The sequence below is a fragment of the Phytophthora sojae genome (genome assembly GCF_000149755.1).
Source record: "Phytophthora sojae unplaced genomic scaffold PHYSOscaffold_3, whole genome shotgun sequence".
In the NCBI taxonomy this organism is placed as follows: Eukaryota; Oomycota; class Peronosporomycetes; order Peronosporales; family Peronosporaceae; genus Phytophthora; species Phytophthora sojae.
In genome coordinates, this window is record NW_009258117.1 from 3,752,999 (window position 1) to 3,770,931 (window position 17,933).

At 58.9% G+C, this 17,933-nt stretch overlaps 8 protein-coding genes across 8 annotated transcripts; 3 read left to right on the plus strand and 5 right to left on the minus strand.

The window, feature by feature from the left end:
- Positions 1-8: 8 nt before the first annotated feature.
- Positions 9-1,388, minus strand: PHYSODRAFT_245916 (hypothetical protein; the record flags this gene model as incomplete). The annotated part of the gene is made up of 1 exon (XM_009524862.1): positions 9-1,388. The coding sequence occupies one exon, from the start codon at positions 1,386-1,388 to the stop codon at positions 9-11; it is 1,380 nt and encodes a 459-aa protein (XP_009523157.1).
- Positions 1,389-2,526: 1,138 nt separating this feature from the next.
- PHYSODRAFT_328541 (hypothetical protein) lies at positions 2,527-3,759 on the minus strand (the record flags this gene model as incomplete). The annotated part of the gene is made up of 1 exon (XM_009524863.1): positions 2,527-3,759. One exon carries the CDS (start codon positions 3,757-3,759, stop codon positions 2,527-2,529), a length of 1,233 nt encoding a protein of 410 aa, XP_009523158.1.
- Positions 3,760-4,387: 628 nt separating this feature from the next.
- Positions 4,388-5,678, minus strand: PHYSODRAFT_328542 (hypothetical protein; the record flags this gene model as incomplete). Its single annotated transcript, XM_009524864.1, has 2 exons — positions 4,388-5,290; positions 5,322-5,678. The coding sequence occupies 2 exons, from the start codon at positions 5,676-5,678 to the stop codon at positions 4,388-4,390; spliced, it is 1,260 nt and encodes a 419-aa protein (XP_009523159.1).
- A 460-nt stretch (positions 5,679-6,138) lies between these two features.
- PHYSODRAFT_491051 (hypothetical protein) lies at positions 6,139-7,341 on the minus strand (the record flags this gene model as incomplete). The annotated part of the gene is made up of 1 exon (XM_009524865.1): positions 6,139-7,341. One exon carries the CDS (start codon positions 7,339-7,341, stop codon positions 6,139-6,141), a length of 1,203 nt encoding a protein of 400 aa, XP_009523160.1.
- Positions 7,342-8,215: 874 nt separating this feature from the next.
- On the minus strand, positions 8,216-9,394 carry PHYSODRAFT_489963 (hypothetical protein; the record flags this gene model as incomplete). The annotated part of the gene is made up of 1 exon (XM_009524866.1): positions 8,216-9,394. One exon carries the CDS (start codon positions 9,392-9,394, stop codon positions 8,216-8,218), a length of 1,179 nt encoding a protein of 392 aa, XP_009523161.1.
- A 1,050-nt stretch (positions 9,395-10,444) lies between these two features.
- On the plus strand, positions 10,445-11,698 carry PHYSODRAFT_328545 (hypothetical protein; the record flags this gene model as incomplete). The annotated part of the gene is made up of 2 exons (XM_009524867.1): positions 10,445-11,047; positions 11,093-11,698. 2 exons carry the CDS (start codon positions 10,445-10,447, stop codon positions 11,696-11,698), a joined length of 1,209 nt encoding a protein of 402 aa, XP_009523162.1.
- Positions 11,699-12,030: 332 nt separating this feature from the next.
- PHYSODRAFT_496955 (hypothetical protein) lies at positions 12,031-15,241 on the plus strand (the record flags this gene model as incomplete). The annotated part of the gene is made up of 4 exons (XM_009524868.1): positions 12,031-12,507; positions 12,586-12,684; positions 13,688-13,834; positions 14,177-15,241. The coding sequence occupies 4 exons, from the start codon at positions 12,031-12,033 to the stop codon at positions 15,239-15,241; spliced, it is 1,788 nt and encodes a 595-aa protein (XP_009523163.1).
- Positions 15,242-16,241: 1,000 nt separating this feature from the next.
- Positions 16,242-17,862, plus strand: PHYSODRAFT_543796 (hypothetical protein). Its single transcript, XM_009524869.1, has 2 exons — positions 16,242-16,819; positions 16,920-17,862. The coding sequence occupies exons 1-2, from the start codon at positions 16,273-16,275 to the stop codon at positions 17,822-17,824; spliced, it is 1,452 nt and encodes a 483-aa protein (XP_009523164.1). The 5' UTR covers positions 16,242-16,272; the 3' UTR covers positions 17,825-17,862.
- Positions 17,863-17,933: the final 71 nt, after the last annotated feature.

Genomic DNA, 17,933 nt, shown 5'->3' on the forward strand with positions numbered 1-17,933 from the left:
TTTTTAGCTTAGAAGAAGCGATGGAGCACTTTTGTAGCTCGTTCCAGGAGATCGGTCTTCTGACTGGGGCAATCCATTTCTTGCTCCGTTGTTCTTTTCGAAATCTCGATCTCCTTAACGCACTCGCTCTCGGCCAGCAACGTCAGCTTCCTAGGACGAGAAATGTACTTGTACATTGCAGCTGGATCTTCGAACGCGCGCTCCTCGAGAGCCACTCGACGAGCGTTCATCTGTGTGGAAGTGTGCACGCAGCGCGTACACAAGTCGAGCGCCTTCTGCTTGATGGCGAACGCGTTCTTGTCTGTGTCGACGAAGTTGAGCTTCTGACGGACGTGGCAGCGGTGGCACACGCGGTTGATGCAGATCTGGCAGTCGAAGTAGCTCTTGCGGCCGAAGGCTGAGCGCAGCTCTCGGCTGCACACGCTGCAGTACGAACCGTTGAGGTCTGCCCCATAGTTGACCGCGTTTGTTTCGGCCGTGGCCAGCAGCCAGTTGAGTTTGCGCTTACGAGCGCACTTTGCCGCCTTGTTGACCGAGTTCGCGGCCTCGATCGTTGCGAAGGACGTCATGCTGGCTGGAACGTCGCCTGCGAGGTCGATGGACGCCTTGGCGTAGACCTCGACGGTGCCCTTGGACTTCTGGCGGAAGAGCTGGTAGATGGTCATCTTGCCGCGAGTCAACTTGCGTCCAGGGAGTTCAGGCACGCCACGGACATCCAGCGAGTGCAGGATCTGGTACCCGATGCGTTGCCCCGTAGACCGGCACTTGGTGATGCCTGTAGCTTCGAGGTACACAAAGTCGCGGCGATGCCAGACTGGTTTCGCCTTGGAGAGGACCTCCCACTTGAGCTGCAGTCCATGGAACGGGTCGCTGGGCGTCGCCGTCTCCAAAGACGCCAGCGTGGCGAAGTCCTGAATGTCGTCCCCCGAGTACGAGGCCTTGATGCGCGTGACCTCGTCGTTCTGGCTGACGATGCCGTACATGAGGTCGTCCAGCTCGCACTCGACCGTCCCCATCCAAGTCATCTTGGGCAGCTCCGTGGACTCGTTCACCTCCGTCTCGGCAGGAGGAAGGCACGTGCCTGGGCCCACACTTTTGGAGAACTCCTCTCCGACTCGAGCCGTCTCGTTCAGTTCTCCGAGCGACTTGGCCTTACGCTTTCGGCGCTTGATCTCCTCGATGATGAGTTGGTCCTGGTACACCGTGATGTTCTGTTTGCGTTTGACATGCTTCCAACGAGTCGAAACGGGGAGCCCGCTCTTGCTGGCCAGGACGTGCTCGTAGTCGGCCATGGTTTCATCGATGCAGCGCTGAGCAATGTTGCTCATGGATCGACGATCACGCGCCGACAGCGAGAGGGGCGTCTCGAACGGACAAGTCTTCATCATTGACTCCCGACAGCGCTAGTGTATAAATCTGTGCGCTTGCTGCAGCGCAAAGAAGTTTGGTGAATGGAGACTTCGGTCGACTTGTGAAGTGAAGTGAACGTTGAGCCCACAAGTCCCCCATCGGCTGGCAGTCTAAGGCTCGTACAGGTGTTGAAAATGATGCGGAGCTGCGACGTGTACGGTCAAATCAATCCATATGAACGCTGGAGCTCGTGGTAAATTCAAGGCTTCATCGAAAACATCCTATAGCCGTATGTTTAACGACCGCAAACCGGAACTGTTGGTCCGTGGAAGAGGAAATGCACTACGGCCATAGTGTGTCGTAGCGCCCATAACCCCCAGTGCAAGCAAGGCCGGAGCCATTCACGCGACAAACTCTTCGTGTATTCCAGATGCGGGCTTTCAGTCGGTTGTTTGGATGTACGTGCCGGTTTTCCTGACGTAAGGTGTCCCTGGTGGGCGGGCATGCCGAAAATACGATATATATCTATTTTTCTCAAGTTAACGAAATACGTATTTGTTTGTATACCAAGAAGAGAAGAAATAAATATCTGAAGACCCGGTGCTGACGCAGTAAATTATTCAGTAAATTGCTGCACCTTCATGGGTTCTTACTAACACTGCCCACGGTCGCCACATGCGTGTTAAGGTTGCTGAACAACATCATTTTAGCATAAAGGGAAAATTTGATGGCGTTAACACAATGAAAATTAGGGGGAAAAACTTCTCAATCATGAAGGATATATTCAACCGCAGAAATAAAATCTAGAAGTTTTGATCTAAAGCTGGAATAAATACCGGATAAACCAAGGAGGTATACCTACAATAAAATATTGATTCCGAAAATACAAATATACTTCCGGGCGTATTTATTTTTCGGGATCCCTGCTGGTGGGTGGACGAGATCGTCCTAGCTCGACGCGAAAAAATGTCTGTATCGTCCGTACCATTAAGTTGCAGCTCTGCATGCCGACTACTTCGGCGCGCATTTCATGTATAGTTTAGATAATGCATTATCATGTTATGACCACGCACAAATACACACTAGAGTTCTCATCAACTGACCGATGGGGGTGTTCAAACTTACTGAGCACTTCGATCTGCTTGCAAATCGGTCGTCAACATATCAATCTGAAGCTTAGCCCGACGAGACCGAGGAGACGGAGGACGCACTTCGATTGATGGCGGATTCGTAGAAGATAGAGTTGGGGTTTTCGAGGGACAGCTCGCCCTGCGCGACCCTGAGCGCGTTCATGTGGGCGGCTGTGTGCACGCACCGAGTGCAGACGTCGATGGTTTTCTTGATAACTCCACGCGTGCGTCGGTTGAGGAAGCTCAGGCGCTTGGGGATCCTGCATCGCGCGCATATGCGCCCAGAGCAGATCCGACAGGCCTTGTTCATGAACGGGAGCAGGCTCTTGCTCAGGTCCTTCGTACACACGCTGCACAGATCCAGCGACGGCTTCCCGCTCTCGCACGGCTCCATCGTGTGCAGCAGCCACATGACCTTGTGTCGCTCGGCGCAGAAGGCTGTGAGCGTCAAAGTCGACATGGCTTCAGCAGTAAACAGCGTCACGCTAGTCGACGGCATCTCGCCCTGCAAATCGCACAGCGCGCGCGCGTAAACTTCAACGACGCCCTTGCTCTTTTGCCTGAAGATGTGGTACAGCTCGAGCTTGCCACGCACTAACTTGTACTCGGGGAGCTCAGGGACGCCAGGCATCTCGAGTGAGTGAACAATGTGGTAACCCATCCGCTCGCCGGTGGTCGGTGACTGAGTGATTCCCGTACTTTCGAGGAACACGAAGTCTCGAGGACGCATGATCGGCTTGGCTACGAGAGGACCCATGTCGTTCACCGTCCACTTGACCTGCAGACCGTCGAAGGGCTTCTCGATGCTGCGCTCGTTGATCGACGCCAGAAGGAAGTAGTCGAGTCCATTGTCCTCCACGTACGAAGACTTGACCTTCCACATGTCTGCGTTCTGGTTCACCACGCCCAGCATAAGGTCGTCCAGGTCGCAGTTGATGGTACCGTGCCACAGAACTCGATGCATCGGGACCTTTGCTGTGGGGGCCGGGGGAGGCGCGACCGGGTCTTCCGTACTGTCGGGGCCCAGCTTAGCCATGCTGCTCGAGGCTTGGAGCGTCACTGCGAGTGCGCATCGGTCGTGGTAGGCCGCGATGTTCTCCTTCCGCTTGATGAGCTTCCAGCGCTCGGTGTCCAAGACGCCGTTGCCCTGCACCAGCATCCGCTCGTACTCGGCGATGGTCTCGGACAGAATTCCATCCGAGATGGACTTGAGGGTGCTCTTCTCCGTGTCGGTGAGATCGAGCGCCTGGAACGGACACGCCGACAGCGGGAACTTCATGGCTGCTGGTCTGCTGCGGAGTGGGGCGGCTGAGGCGAAAAGCGAAGTGGCTAGATAGATAGAAGATACTCGTCCTGATACCTCTGCTGTCGACTCCTCTTCCGACCACGGCGCCAAAAGCTTAGGTATACCTTCCTCTTCGTAAGAGGCGAGTGTCGGCTGAAAGACCCCTGGTCCTGATCAGTGATAAGAACTCGGGCTCAAGGAACGGACACACCAATTGGCGGCTCAGGTCGACAACTGGCCGAAGGTGGACGAAGGCGAGCGCTCTCTGCGCTTTAGCGCAGCAAGATGTCAGGCTAGACGCAACCGATTGACGTGTGTGCTTTACAGTCGTCGGCAGTAATTTCGTAAGCGTGCATGCGTGGCTGTTGATAACACCTCTCACCAGCTGAAGCCAACAGCAGCTGCCGGTTGCGCGCGCATGTGCGTGCGTGACGTTCGCAACGACCGATCCTCGTTGTTCGCTTCAACAGGAGCTCCAGGGTGCTTGGTTCGGTGCTTTCGGTTGGTAGGAAGGACACAAACCATATCAGGACCTAGGCGTTGAAGACATTTTAGTTCGAAAACGATCAAGTCTTATCGACACTCAAATAAACATGATGCCAGCGCTCACTCTGCTGTGAGATCACACGTGTACTCCTCGGAACGAGTCTCGTGAAGTTTCCGAGCTGGAGATCGACAACGTTGAGTAATTGTCCATGAACGAATCGGACCAGACCTCTTCGGCTCCTCTGAACGAGTCTCGGGCTCTCTCGGACGACGACAGCGACAGCGTCGAGCGCGTATCGGTGAAGGTGGTCGCCCATGTCGCCTGGGTCAGCTCGTCAGTCTGGACTTGCACGCCGCTTGAGCTGGTCGCTCTGCGGATGCACTCGGTGCAGTAGCGCACGTTTTGTTTTCTGAGTTCGCCAGTGGCCGGGTCCACTAACCTTAGCGACTTCGAGCGGCAGCACTTGGAGCAGACACTGGCCGAGCAGATCCGACAATGCCTCATTCGACTGCAAAGGCTGTGCTCTCCATGCAAGTCCTTCTGACACAGTCGGCAGGACGAGTAATCGTGCGACAGCTTCGCCGACGGAGGACGCGGTCTCGTTGTGGTTCGAAGCATCCACGCGAGCTTCTTCATCTGTGAGCAGACTGGGAGTCGCTCCATGGCCTCCATCGTCTTGCAAGCAGCGTACATGGCCAGTCTCGACGGCATATTCCCCATCAGATCGAGCGACGCTTTGGTGTAGAGCTCCACGGTGTTCGACGACCTCTCTCGAAAGAGGTGCAGGAGCGAAATGCTGCCGCGCACGAGGTTGTGCTCATACAGCGGACGCAGTGGCGGGATCGAGATGGAGTGGATCAGGTGGTAGCCCACGCGCTCGCCCGAAGAGCGCAGGGTGACGCCCGTGGCCTCGAGGAACACAAAGTCGCGCAGTCGAACCAGCCGCTTCAGTCCCGGGCCGAATGCAGACACCATCCACTTGACCTGGAGCCCCTTGAACGGGTCCGATGGGTTCGCCGTCGCGATCGAGGCCAGCACCTTCGAGTCGACGATGTTGCTGCTAACGTACCGCGTCTCCGTCGCTTTGGTTGACGACCCCGTACATGATGTCGCCCAGACTGCCGTCCAAAGTGCCACGCCAGACAAGTCTGGGGCAGCGATCCGCGTCCAAATCGACGTCGCTGAGCTGCCGACGGCGTTCGCGCTTCTGGTACCCGACGAGGTTGTCGAAGCGCTTCACGGCCCTCCACCTCGCTGGGTTCATGACGCCGCCCTCGCGGAGCTGCAGAATTTCGTAGTCCACGAGCGTCGAGACGAGGAGGTCATTGGCGATGTTGGCGATCGCCGTCTCGTCGGGCTGCGAAAGCCGCAGCGGTGCAAATATGGATGCGGACAGCGGGAAGCGCTTCGAGGAGGCCGACAGCATTCACTATGGCTATCAGCTTGAAGCGACTGGCAGATTGACGAGGAGAATCGAAAAGTGCCCTTTGTTGCTCACTCATGGAGGCAGGCCCCGCGCTCAGACGAGGAGCTCGAATGCTCACGGCCTCATCACTTAATCGAACACGCCACAACCATGACAAGCGTTAGCTGAGTTTCCCCCAAGCAGAAAGCGATGGAGCGGGCAAGAATCAACTGGCTGCGGACACGCCACGCATACCACGCTGACGCACGCGGGACTCGTAGCGGATCCCTTGGGACCGCGCCGACTCTCGACGGTCTCACTTGAACTCGGACCACCTTCGCTCTGCTCTCTTGACGGCTTCCGTTGACCGTCCTGAACGTTCACGTATTATTTGACTCTACTTATCTTCAAGTTTGTTTCTTCACTACGCTAGGCTATTTCATTCATTTACAAGTTTGTGTACATTAACTACGCTGGCAATTCACCACGCGTGTGAGGACGCGGGCGACGACGAGGGTGAAGACGTTCCCTTGATGGAGCCGCCGTCGTGGAAGTCCTCTCCGATGTGGCCGCCCCTGGCCACCTCAGCCAGCGCAACGTCCAGGCAACTGGTCGTCACCACCGTCCGCATGCACGGGGTGCAAACCGCCACGGACGTCTGCAGGACCGTCCGACTGAGCGGCGACATGTGATGCAGCCTTTTCGGCACGCTGCAGCGTGTGCAGACGCAGCTCGAGCAAATGCAGCAGCTCTGCTGGCGCGTGAGCGGCCCGCTGACGTCTTTGTGGCACACGCGACAGAAGCCCGAGCTGCAGTCCTGAAGGAGCGGCGGCACGGCCTTGTGCTGCTTCAGGAGCCACATGAGCTTCTTCATCTCGGCGTAGTCGCCCAGCTTCCAGACGGATACGACCCCCTTGGCCGACACGAGCGTGGCGATGCTCGAGGGCATGTCCCCCATCACGTCGATGAAGGCCTTGACGTACGTCTCCACCACGCCGGGACTCTTCTGCCGATACAAATGATACAGCGTCATGTTGCCGCGAATGATCTTGTGCTCGTGCAGCTCCGGGGCCCCGGGCACCGCAATGGAGTGCAGGATGTGGTAGCCGAAGCGCTCGCCCTTGGAGCTCGTCGTCATGCCCGTGGACTCGAGGTACACAAAGTCTCGACACCGCACCATCGAGCGCATGAGCGCGGGGCCGCCGTTCACCGCCCACTTGATCTGGAGGCCGCGGAACGGGTCGTCCACCGTCGGGCGGACGATGGTCTCGAGTACCGCAAAGTCCAGCACGTTGTTGCCGACGTAGGACGATTTCACCTTGGCCTCCTGGACCGTGGGGTTCACGACCCCGTACATGATGTCGTCCAAACTGCCCTGCACCGAGCCGAACCACAGCAGCTTCTGCATCTCGCGGGGCGTCTCCTGGTGCTCGTAGCCCGAGCCCGAGCGGGTCAAGCGTCGAGGCCGCATCGCCTCGCGGTCCTGGTACACGACGACGTCCTCAAAGCGCTTGACCATCTTCCATCGGACCTCGTCCACGACGCCGTGCTGCATGTCCAGGTGCGTCTCGTAGTCGGCCAGCGTCTGCTGCACGAAGATGTCGGCCAGCTCCACCGCCTCCCTCTTGTCGCACTCGCCGAGGTGCAGCGGCGCGAACGGCGCGTGCGCCAGCGGGAACTTCATGGCCGGAAGTCGAGACTTGCGCTGTTGACGGTCAGTTTGGAAATGAGCATCGAGCGATCGTCAACACCGGCAATGACAGCGCTGACGACGATGGCGAGCTGCTGGCTAGGTCTCACGCGACGAGGGAACAGATGCCGCCGTCGCGGCAGTCATCGTCGTATCCTTGAAGTGCGTTGGTTCTTTATAACGATATAAAGCAGTAACGTGCCTTTGATAGCTGGTATAGTGGTTCATTTGTAACCTAGTGATACGATATTGAGGTATACATAGAAGTCTTTATATTCAAGTACCTGCACAATACTTATACGTAAAGCTTTTGCGAACCTAAGTAGGGTGGCAGGTTTTCGCGAGTTCCAAATTGCAGTCATCTGATGGTAATGTTCGCTTCGCCACTCGACATCTTCGGCACCCTTCGGCTCGCGCTCTCGGCGCCAAGGCGACAGCAGCCAAAGCGCGGTTGACTGCTTCAGAGGCGGAAGCTTAGCGCCTTGCTGCCTGAAAATCCACCGGCGCCGGCGCGAGGTGATTCATAGCACCACTGCCAGCGCACTGTCGACCGCGCACTGTCGACCGCGCTCTGTCTATCTGACCAACGCATTGCAGCGCAATGTCAACGAAGTGGCCCATAGCTGGCCGGTGTGCTAGGCGCTTCTGACGGGGTAAAGGTGTCTTCAACGCTTTGAGGTCGATGCCTGGTCTCGTAATGACAGCTGGACCCGTTAGCACCACCCGTCCGTGTCAAGTCCACCGTGTGACAGACGCCGGTTGTTGAACTCCCTCCACTCGTTAGCAAGCAAGCGACGTGCATGCCTCTTATTACCATCCAACGCTACAGCTACAACTACAATACACGCTTAACAATTCGCCTGCCGGCCTACAACATCATGGAGGACGTGGACGACGTCGGCGAGATGGTGGCCCAGTACGTGTACGCCTTGATCTGGCCGCTGGCCTCGGACAGCTCGCCCAGCGCAATGTCCGCGCCGTTCGCGTACGACGCCAGCTTGATGCACTCCGTGCAGAAGTGCGCGGTCTTGTGCGCCGCCGCTCGACTGCACGCCGGCACGAAGAACATCTTCTTGGGCACGCAGCAGCGAGCGCAGCAGTGGCTGGCGCAGATCTTGCACGTGCGTCGACGCACCATGCTACCTCGGATGATCTTCTTGCACACGCGGCAGAACTCGACTATGGGCGTCGGTAGCGTCGATCGTCTCTGGGCCAGATGCCAGTTAAGCTTCTTCATCAGTGCGTACTCCCCGAGCTTCCACACCGACACCAGGCCGTTGGTCGCCAGTTTGGTCGCGACCCCGAGCGGCATGTCGCCCTTGAGGTCCACGAAGGCCTTGACGTACGTCTCGACGACCTCTTCGCTCCGCTGACGGTAGAAATGGAAGAGCGTGAGGTCACCTCGAACGAGTTTGTGCTCGTGGAGCTCCGGCGCTCCGGGGATGACGATGGAGTGCAGGAGGTGGAAGCCAATGCGCTCGCCCGTCGAAATGGTGGTCGTGCCCGTCGCCTCGACGTAGACGAAGTCTCGGCACCGCACCATCGAGCGCATGAGCGCGGGGCCGCCGTTCACCGCCCACTTGATCTGGAGGCCACGGAACGGGTCGTCCACCGTCGGGTGCACGAGCGTGTCGAGCAGCGCGAAGTCGAGGATCGTGCTCTCGACGTACGCGGCATTGACTTTGGCCTCCTCGGCCGTGCGGTTGACGACGGCGTACATGACGTCGTCGAGGTTGCCGCGCACAGTGCCGAACCAGAGCAGCTTGAGCGGCTCGTTGGCGGGCGCGCGATCTCGTGAGAGGTTGACGCGGGACAGTCGCCGCTCCTTGAGCGCCTCTCGGTCCTGGAAGACCACGACGTCCTCGAACTGCTTGATGCGCACCCACTTGGCTGTGTCCACGATGCCGTTGCTGTCGGTGAGGTGCGCCTCGTAGTCCTCGATCGTGTGGGACACGAACATGTCGGCTAGCTCGACGACGTTCTTCCGGTCGGTGTCGCTGAGGCGAATGGACGGAAACGGAGCATGCTCGAGCGGAAACTTGGTCATGATCGGGCGACTTCAACTCTGGATATGGCTTCGGTCGCTGGACGCGCAGCGTTCGTCGATCCAGGTTGGCGAGCGTGTCCAGCTCGAAATCGAGCGTCTGATTCAAGCGAGCCGGCATCCGCCGAGTATGGGCCCGAGACTGCGATTGCGTTTCGATAATGGAGCCCAACGTGGGACTTGCAGCTTGATGGGTATGGAGTCAGCACGGGTAGTCGGTTCACCGAGTCTGAAGCGGAAAGCGTCGTTCTGGGCGAGCCTAGCTCCGCACCACGAGATGTCGACCCCGAAGCAGATCTCGAGGCGAGGTTTCCACTAGCGAGGTGATTCAAGTGGCGAAGTGCTAGCTTTTCATTCAGATGAAAATTTGCTGCACAGGAATGTTAAACGGAAAGCAGGAGGCTACGGCGGCTTCGCGCTGCCTGGGCAATCTGCGGTGGCGGACTCGTTTACACCACCTGTTGAAGTGGCTGGGCTAACCGCTTCAACTTACAAATCGAAGTAGCCATGCACAAAGAGCATATCTTCACCGAAACAAAGTTTAACTGCGAACAGCATTGCAGCTGTAGAGCTGCGAGGTTGGCAGGATCGATAAGACAAGTGAAGTCGATGCTCCAAGTGAAGCAGTGCTGTGGTTTAACATTCGATAAAGCAAAGCCCCAAGCTTCAAGCACTAACCCAGGATGGTCCACATGATGCGGACCGTTCTATATACTGGACTTTGATGCCGCTAGACGGTGGGGCTATCCGTGAGAGCAGCCCGATGCCCGTTAGCTTCACTATATAGAGCTAGCAGCAGCGATCCACCCTCGATCTCTCAGAATCCGACAGTGAGGGGCTCGCTGCATCTGTTTGATCTTCCGCCCACGCTAACTCGCTGCTCGTCACCTCATAATGGCGCATTACCTGCGCAAACCAATGGCGCATCACTTGACCAAGGCCTTAAGGGGCCTTTAGTGAAGGCTACAGCCAGCCTTTGTCGGTCAAAATGTCTCGCCTCCAGCTTCCATCACTTCTCGTTTAACATCCCCGAGAGCAGGACGCCGCCCCCCCATGACGTTCCCGCTTCGGCACCAGCCATACCCCACGAGAACCCTCGACGTCGGCGAGTCCAACCTGCTTCGACGCTTCACCAACACGCTCACTGCCGCCGCGCTCCACGACTACGACTGCTTCGTCAAAGACTGCCACGGAGACGTGACCAACGACACTCGAGACGCCTGGAAACTGGTCAAGCATCGAGGCGGCTTGAACATCTACCGCGACCACGCAGTCGACGCCACCTGCCACGACAAGAGCGTGGCCATGGTCGAGGAGAACGGCAGAGTCTCCAGCTTCGAGCCGCCAGTTCCCGGCCAGATTCAAGCTCTCCTCTGCACCGGGACCATCTCCGGCACCCTGGACGACGTCATGCACGGCGTCGTGAGCCCCACCGCAGAGGACGCGATGCTCAAGAGCTCGTGCATCGGAGACAACGTCGTCGACTGCTGCGTGCTGGCCTCCATCCTCACGCCCACACCTCAAGACCCGTGGCGTAGCCTCACGCTCAAGTGGGCCGTGAACGCAGGCCCAGCCGCTGTCCGTCCTTTCGTCCGAGCTCGGGACTTCACGTACGTCAAGTCCACTGGCACGACGACAACCATCGACGGAGAGCGAGTCGGCTACCACATCGTCCACTCGGTGGTCGTCCCCGCCACCTAGAAGATGGAGGACCGCGAGCTCGTTCGCGGCAACGTCTCACTCTACCACGTCTACCGCCAGAAGAGCCCAAACACCGTCGAGGTGCACGTCCGCGCGTTCTGGCAGCTCAACGGCCGCATGCACCCGGCCATCCAGAGCTACTTGAGCGTCGAAGCGACGATCTCCGTCGCCCGCATCCGCAAGTGCTCGCAGATGAAGAAGCTCGCGCAGCTCAGCGACAGCAGCCGTAGTCTGGACAGCGAGATCGACCCGAGCTGTTGCAGTCTCTGCAGACGCTGGCTTGGGGGCTGCTTCACACTCGACAAGAGCTGCTCAGTCTGCCAGCGCGTCATTTGCTGGCGTTGCGCAGACTCCAAGAAGCTGAGCGCGTATTTCCCTCACAAGCGCCAAGTGGCCACGAAGCGGCAAACCGTTTGCTGTCGGTGTGTGCGCAAGGCGGACGAGAGCGTCGTCCTCCAGCTGCCGAAAGCTGCACAGCGTAGCAAGACGCTGTTTTCATCGGCGCTGTCAACTGTCTCCACCTCGTCGCTCGAAAGTCGGGACTGGAACTGCAGCGAGCGCAGTCAAGTGCTGTCATCAAGGCACTTGGACGCAGCGAGGGCGTGAGCCACGCGCCCCGTTGGCGGGCCTTCCCTCCCTCCGACCACATTCCACGGATCGACAAATCCTCACACGCATAAAGCGAAAGAAGCTACGCGCCCGCCATGGCGCCGCCGGCCGAGCACCAGGAGCTCGTCGTGAGGGCAAACCTCTTCTCGTGGGCGATCCCCAACCTGCGCGTACTGTTCCTGCCGCTGCGCTTCCTAGGCTACTGGCTGCAGTGGAAGATCTGGACGCCCGACCCGAAGACCAAGCTGGCGCAGACCCTCGTGGACAACATCATTTACGGCGAAGGCCCGCGCTTCCGCGTGGCGTCGCGCGAGCTCTACTTCGTCGACATGCACGGCCGGAAGGTGCTCAAGTACGCGCTGTCGACGCGCAAGACCGAGCTGGTGTACGAGGACCCGGACGACATGCTGTCGGGCCTGGGCTGGCTCCCGGACGGGCGAATGCTCATCGTGTCCATGAACAACCGCCGCATACTCGTGCACGACAAGGAAACCAGCGCAACGGAAGTGTACGCAGATGTGAGAGACGTGACCGCGTTCAGAGCCAACGACATGGTGGTGGCTCGGTCAGGCCGCGCGTACGTCGGCAGCTTCGGCTTCGACATGACCAACGTGGCGGCTTACTCGAGATCTGCAGTCATCAGCGTTGGTGTCAACCGCGACATCCGCGTGGAGGCCCCGGACATGATCTTCCCCAACGGCATGGTGATCACCCCAGACGGTAAGACGCTCATTGTTGCGGAGACCTTCGCGGGACTCCTAACAGCGTTTGATATCGGCGAGGATGGGAGACTGAGCAACCGCCGCGTGTGGGCCAACGTCGGGTCCTTCGTTGACGGCATCTGCCTCGACGCTGAAGGCTGCGTCTGGGCTAGCATCCCCCAGTCAGGATTCTACCCGACTGCAGGGGGTCTGCTGCGTGTGCAGGAGGGTGGCCAGGTGCTGGAAGTACTGGGCTTTGGCGCGAATGGGATCAAGAACTCGGTCTTCGCGTGCCAGTTGGGGACGGACGAGGACGGCAAGCACCAGCTCTTCTTCATGGAGGCCGTCACCAGCTTCGACCATTTCATCTTTAAAGACGGTCGCGAGGCCGCCAAGAAAAATGGGACGGTGAGAGCGATCGAGGTGAGTGTCGGACCAGCACGGATTCCCGGGGACGACAACTACTGCGGAGGGCTGCGCTAACGTTGGCCTCACGTCAACCTGGTCTAGTTGAAGTCACGCTGAAGTAGAAGATTTCAATGAGCTCCTGATACATCTTTAACATGAATAGTTCTCACAAAGCAACTTCCCTCCACCCCAACACCAACGCAAGCATCCATCTACGCTCGCTCGCAATGTCTACCAAGAAAGTTTCGTTCCAGCCCGAGCAGGAACAGGATCCGCTGGTGCCGTCCGATGTGACCAAGCAGCAGCAGCAGGAGCTCTTCCAGAAAAGTCTCGCCGAACATCCGCATGCTCTTCTTCCCCTTCCGCTTCCTTGGGTATTGGCTTGGGCGCAGACTTTGGTTCGAAGACCCCAACGAGCCGAAAGCGCGTACGCTGCTCGAAGACGTCATCTACGGCGAAGGTCCGCGTTTCCGCCTTTCAACCGGTGAGCTCTACTTCACCGATATGCACGACAAGAAGGTGATCAAGTACGCTCTGGCCTCTGGAGAGAGGACGCTCGTATATGACGACCCGAGGACATGCTGTCAGGGCTTGGATGGCTACCCGACGGACGTCTACTGATCTCGTCCATGAACAAGCGCCAGGTGCTCGTACACGACGAAGCTGCATGGACGGCCGAAGTGTACGCCGACGTGAAGGACGTAACCAGAGTCCGTGCCAACGATATGGTGGTCGCCACGCGGATTTCAAGACGGTAGCGAGCGCCGCCATCGCCAGCGTTGGGATGGACGGAGCAGTTCGTGTCGAGGCGACCGGGGTGGTGTTCCCCAATGGCATGGTCATCACTCCAGACGGCAAGACGCTCATCGTTGGGGAGACGTTCGCCTGCCAGCTCGGCACCGACGCCGAGGGCAAGCACCAGCTCTTTTTCATGGAGTCTGTGACCTCGTACGACCACGTGATCTTCAAAGACGGCCCCGAAGCAGCTAAGAAGAACGGCCAGGTCAGGGCCATCGAAGTCGCGGTCGGCCCGGCGCGAATCCCTGGCAACGACAACTACTGACAACTACTGCGGAGGGTATTGCTAGGATCGCAGCTAGTTCACGTCAACTTGGTCATGTTGAAGTTGCCCACTACTTCAACATCAACGTCTTCCAGAGTTTCCCGCACGTGAGGTCGTATGCGCGGCAGATCCATAGCGTTGTTTCGGTGTGTGCCCAGGCTGCACTAACCTCTTTCGCTTCACTCTTCGATTTGCGTCGTCGAGAAAACATCCTCCAGTCCAACAAGCTCTAAAACCATGTCCACACCAGCTGATTCAGCCAAGGAGCCCGAGCTGGAGCATGAGCCGATCTCCGACGCGAAGAAGACCACGCAACAGCAAGAGCTCTTCCCCAAGGTGTTCCCCAATGTCCGAATGCTGGTTTTCCCGTTCCGCTTCCTCGGATACTGGCTCGGACGCAAACTGTGGGCAGAGGACCCTCACGCGCCGCAAGCACGGACGCTGCTGGACGACATCGTCTACGGCGAAGGCCCGCGCTTCCGCACCCCGACAGGAGAAGTGTACTTCACCGACATGCACGACAAGAAGGTGATCAAGTACTCGCTGGCAACTGGCAAGAGGTCGGTGGTGTACGACGACCCGGAAGACATGCTGTCTGGCTTGGGCTGGCTGCCAGACGGTCGGATGCTGATCTCGTCCATGAACAAGCGCCAAGTGCTCGTGCACAACGAAGACGCCAACGCCACAGAGCTCTTCGCGGACGTGAAGGCCGTGACCCAGGTTCGCGCCAATGATATGGTCGTGTCGACTTCTGGTCGCGCCTACCTCGGCAGCTTCGGTTTCCACCACGCCGACCTCATGTCGATCGCTAGCTCGGCCATCGTCAGTGTCGGTACAGACGGAGCTGTTCGAGTGGAAGCCACCGGTGTCGTGTTTCCGAACGGGATGGTCATCACCCCGGACGGCAAGACGCTGATCGCTGGCGAGACCTTTGAGGGCCGCCTGACCGCGTTCGATATCGGCGAGGACGGCAGGCTCTCGAACGGCCGGCTGTGGGCCGACGTGGGCTCGCTCGTTGATGGCATCTGTCTGGACGCGGAAGGGTGCGTGTGGGCCAGCATCGTGCAGTCCGGGCTGTACCAGACCGGCGGCGGCCTCGTGCGCGTGAAGGAGGGCGGCGAGATCCTGGACGTGATCGGGTTCGGGGCCAACGGGATCAAGAACTCGGTGTTTGCGTGTCAGCTGGGCACGGACGCCGAGGGCAAGCACCAGCTCTTCTTCATGGAGGCGGTCACGTCGTACGACCACCTGATCTGGAAGGACGGTCCCGAGGCGGCGCGCAAGAACGGCCTGCTGCGCGCCATCGAGGTGAAGGTCGGCCCAGCGCGGATCCCGGGAGACGACCGCTATTGCGGCGGCTACTGCTGAGTCTTCCTTGCCAGCAGGCGAATGATCATCGTCACTGACGAGAGAAGTTAGTCAGAATGACTTCTTCAACGTATGGAAACATTTGTGTACGCTTACACCAAATGGCTCATCCACCGTTATCCCTGTAATATCGCGTACCCCGTCAAAGCAAAGATTGGAGGCAACGACTGTTTCTGATCATTTTGCTGGTTAAAAAGCTGGGATTTACAATTTTTGTGCTCTGCGAGAAACGATGTATCAGATCTTATCATTCCGGGGTTGCAGTTCTCTGAAAAGCAATACATTACGCGAGCCGTCACGGCGACGCGTCACGCTGTAGCCATCCCAGATCCAGTCGTTTCCTGCCCCTTTATAGCGGTGCCCACAGTCTCCGCTGCGGTCGCGCTTGGTCTCCGCTGCGGTCGCGCTTGGTCTCCACTGCGCCGCGCTCGACCATGGGCCCCGCCGTTCGTCTGCGGTGCCGCGTCGATGTGTTGTTCGCGCACGCAACAAAGCTGTAAGCGTATCGATTACCGATGTCAAGCGCGCCAGCCAATGGCCTGCAGCGGGGTGGCCCAGTCACGGGCGTCTCGGTCCGCCGCCAATCAGCGGCACCTTGACGGCCATGCAGAGGCAGGCCAAGCAACACGCTCTTCTATTCCACGTCGGAGGGGTGCGCGTTGAACCTGTTATCGCGGAGAATATCGAAACGTAGCCCTCTAAAACGGAGTGTCCGCCGCCTGATCGCGCTTTACCTACCTCCTCCCGCGGTCTTAGCGGCCCAAAGACTCGGGTTTACATTTAGAGCGGCCGAACTGTAGAATAGACACGTCGCATGGCAGTCGGGCAAGGCCTAACATCCGTTCCATAAGCCTGGAATCACCTCCGTTTTAGCCCACCGTCTCTCCTATTTACACCACAAATTAGCCAGTTCGCCAACTATTCGCCTCCGCCCATCTTCTGGCGACTGCGTCCAACGCCGTCACAAGTCGAAAAGGCTCCAGACACTCAAAGCAGCAGCGGGAGCTCCAGCTCGCGCGCCTCAGACCAGCATGAAGACGGCGGCCACCCCCGTCGCCCCCACCGCCGCGGGCTCCACGCCTCCGCCCACGCAGGACAGCGCTGCCACCGCCGCTTCCGTTGCGCCCAAGCCGCAGCCGCCGCAGGACTCGTCGACGACGCAGGACGCCGCCGCACAGCAGTCGCTCGGGGAAGAGTATTGCGCCCAGGGCATGACAACGCTGTGGCCCGACAGCCGCCGCTATCTGCGCAACCTCGTGCTGGGCCGCGAGTGCCGCAACGTGTTCAGCCTTGAGCCCAACACCATCTTCCTCAACCACAACGCGTACGGCGTGGCGCCCAAGCCTGTGATGCAGGCGCAGGCCCACTTCGTCAACAAGATGGAGATGAACCCGGACCGTTTCATGCGCCGTGAGGTGCCCGTGATGCTGCGCCAGGCGGCGTCGCACCTCGCGCGCTTCGTGCACGCCGACGCCGAGGACCTCGTCTTCGTAACCAACGCCACCACGGGCATGAACGCCGTGCTGCAGTCGCTGGACCTGCAGAACGACGACGAAGTGCTGTGCCTCAACCTCACATGTAAGTTCCCGGCCACGCCACGCCATCAAGCTTTGCTGGTTCCTTGCATCATTCTAGAGCGATTCTAATCGTGTGGTTGCTCTTGCTGTCATTTCCTCAGACTCAGCCGTGCTCAACACGCTGCGCCATCTTTGTTACTGCACGCAGGAGTTCGTGGAGCTCAAGGTGGTGGACGTTGTGCTGCCCATCGAGAGCTACGACGCGCTAGTTCAACAGGTAGCCGATGCGATCACGCCCAACACGCGACTCGCGGTGCTGGACCACATCGCCAGCACAACAGGCTTCGTCCTGCCCCTGGAGAAGCTCATCCCGATCTTCCACGCGCGGAATATCCCTGTGCTGGTGGACGGCGCCAGCGCGCCCGGACAGCTTCCGCTGAATTTGAACGAGCTGGGCGCCGATTTTTACGTGGGGACGGCGTATAAGTGGCTCTTCGGCTGCAAGTCCTGCTCGTTCCTGCACGTAAGCAAGGCGTACCAGAACACCGTGCGCCCCGTGGTGACCTCGCTGGCGTATGGTCAAGGGTTCGTGGAGGAGTTTGCGATCCAGGGCACGAGAGATGAAGCCAACTTCCTGACGCTCGTGTCGGCGCTGGACTTCTATGAGAGCGTTGGGGTGAGTCGCGTGTACGCGCACAACAAGTCGCTGATGGACTGGGCCGGCGAGTACCTGGCCATGACGTGGAAGACGAACATCTTGCTGCCGGCGTGGCAGCGCGCGCCGTTTGTATGTAACGTGCGCATTCCCGTGGAGTGGCCGACCACGTCGGCGGGCGCGCCGATGTCGCACGACGAGGCGCTGCCGCTGTGCGACGCGATCATGGACTTCCTGGACGACCAGTACCGCATCGTGGTGCGCGTGGTGCCGTTCCAGAACGAACTCTACGTGCGCATCAGCGCGCAGATGTACAACGAGCGCAGGGACTACGAGCAGCTGGGCCAGGCCATGCTCGAGCTCACCAACACGCCCACGCTGGGCGACTATCTCGCGCGGATGCGGATCTAACAGGCTAAGCGTACAATATATACACACGATGAACGAGTATGACGCCCCGCCTTGCAACTATCCATCGTCGCCGGCGTGATCACTGGGGGCAACAGTAGCGGAGCCATCT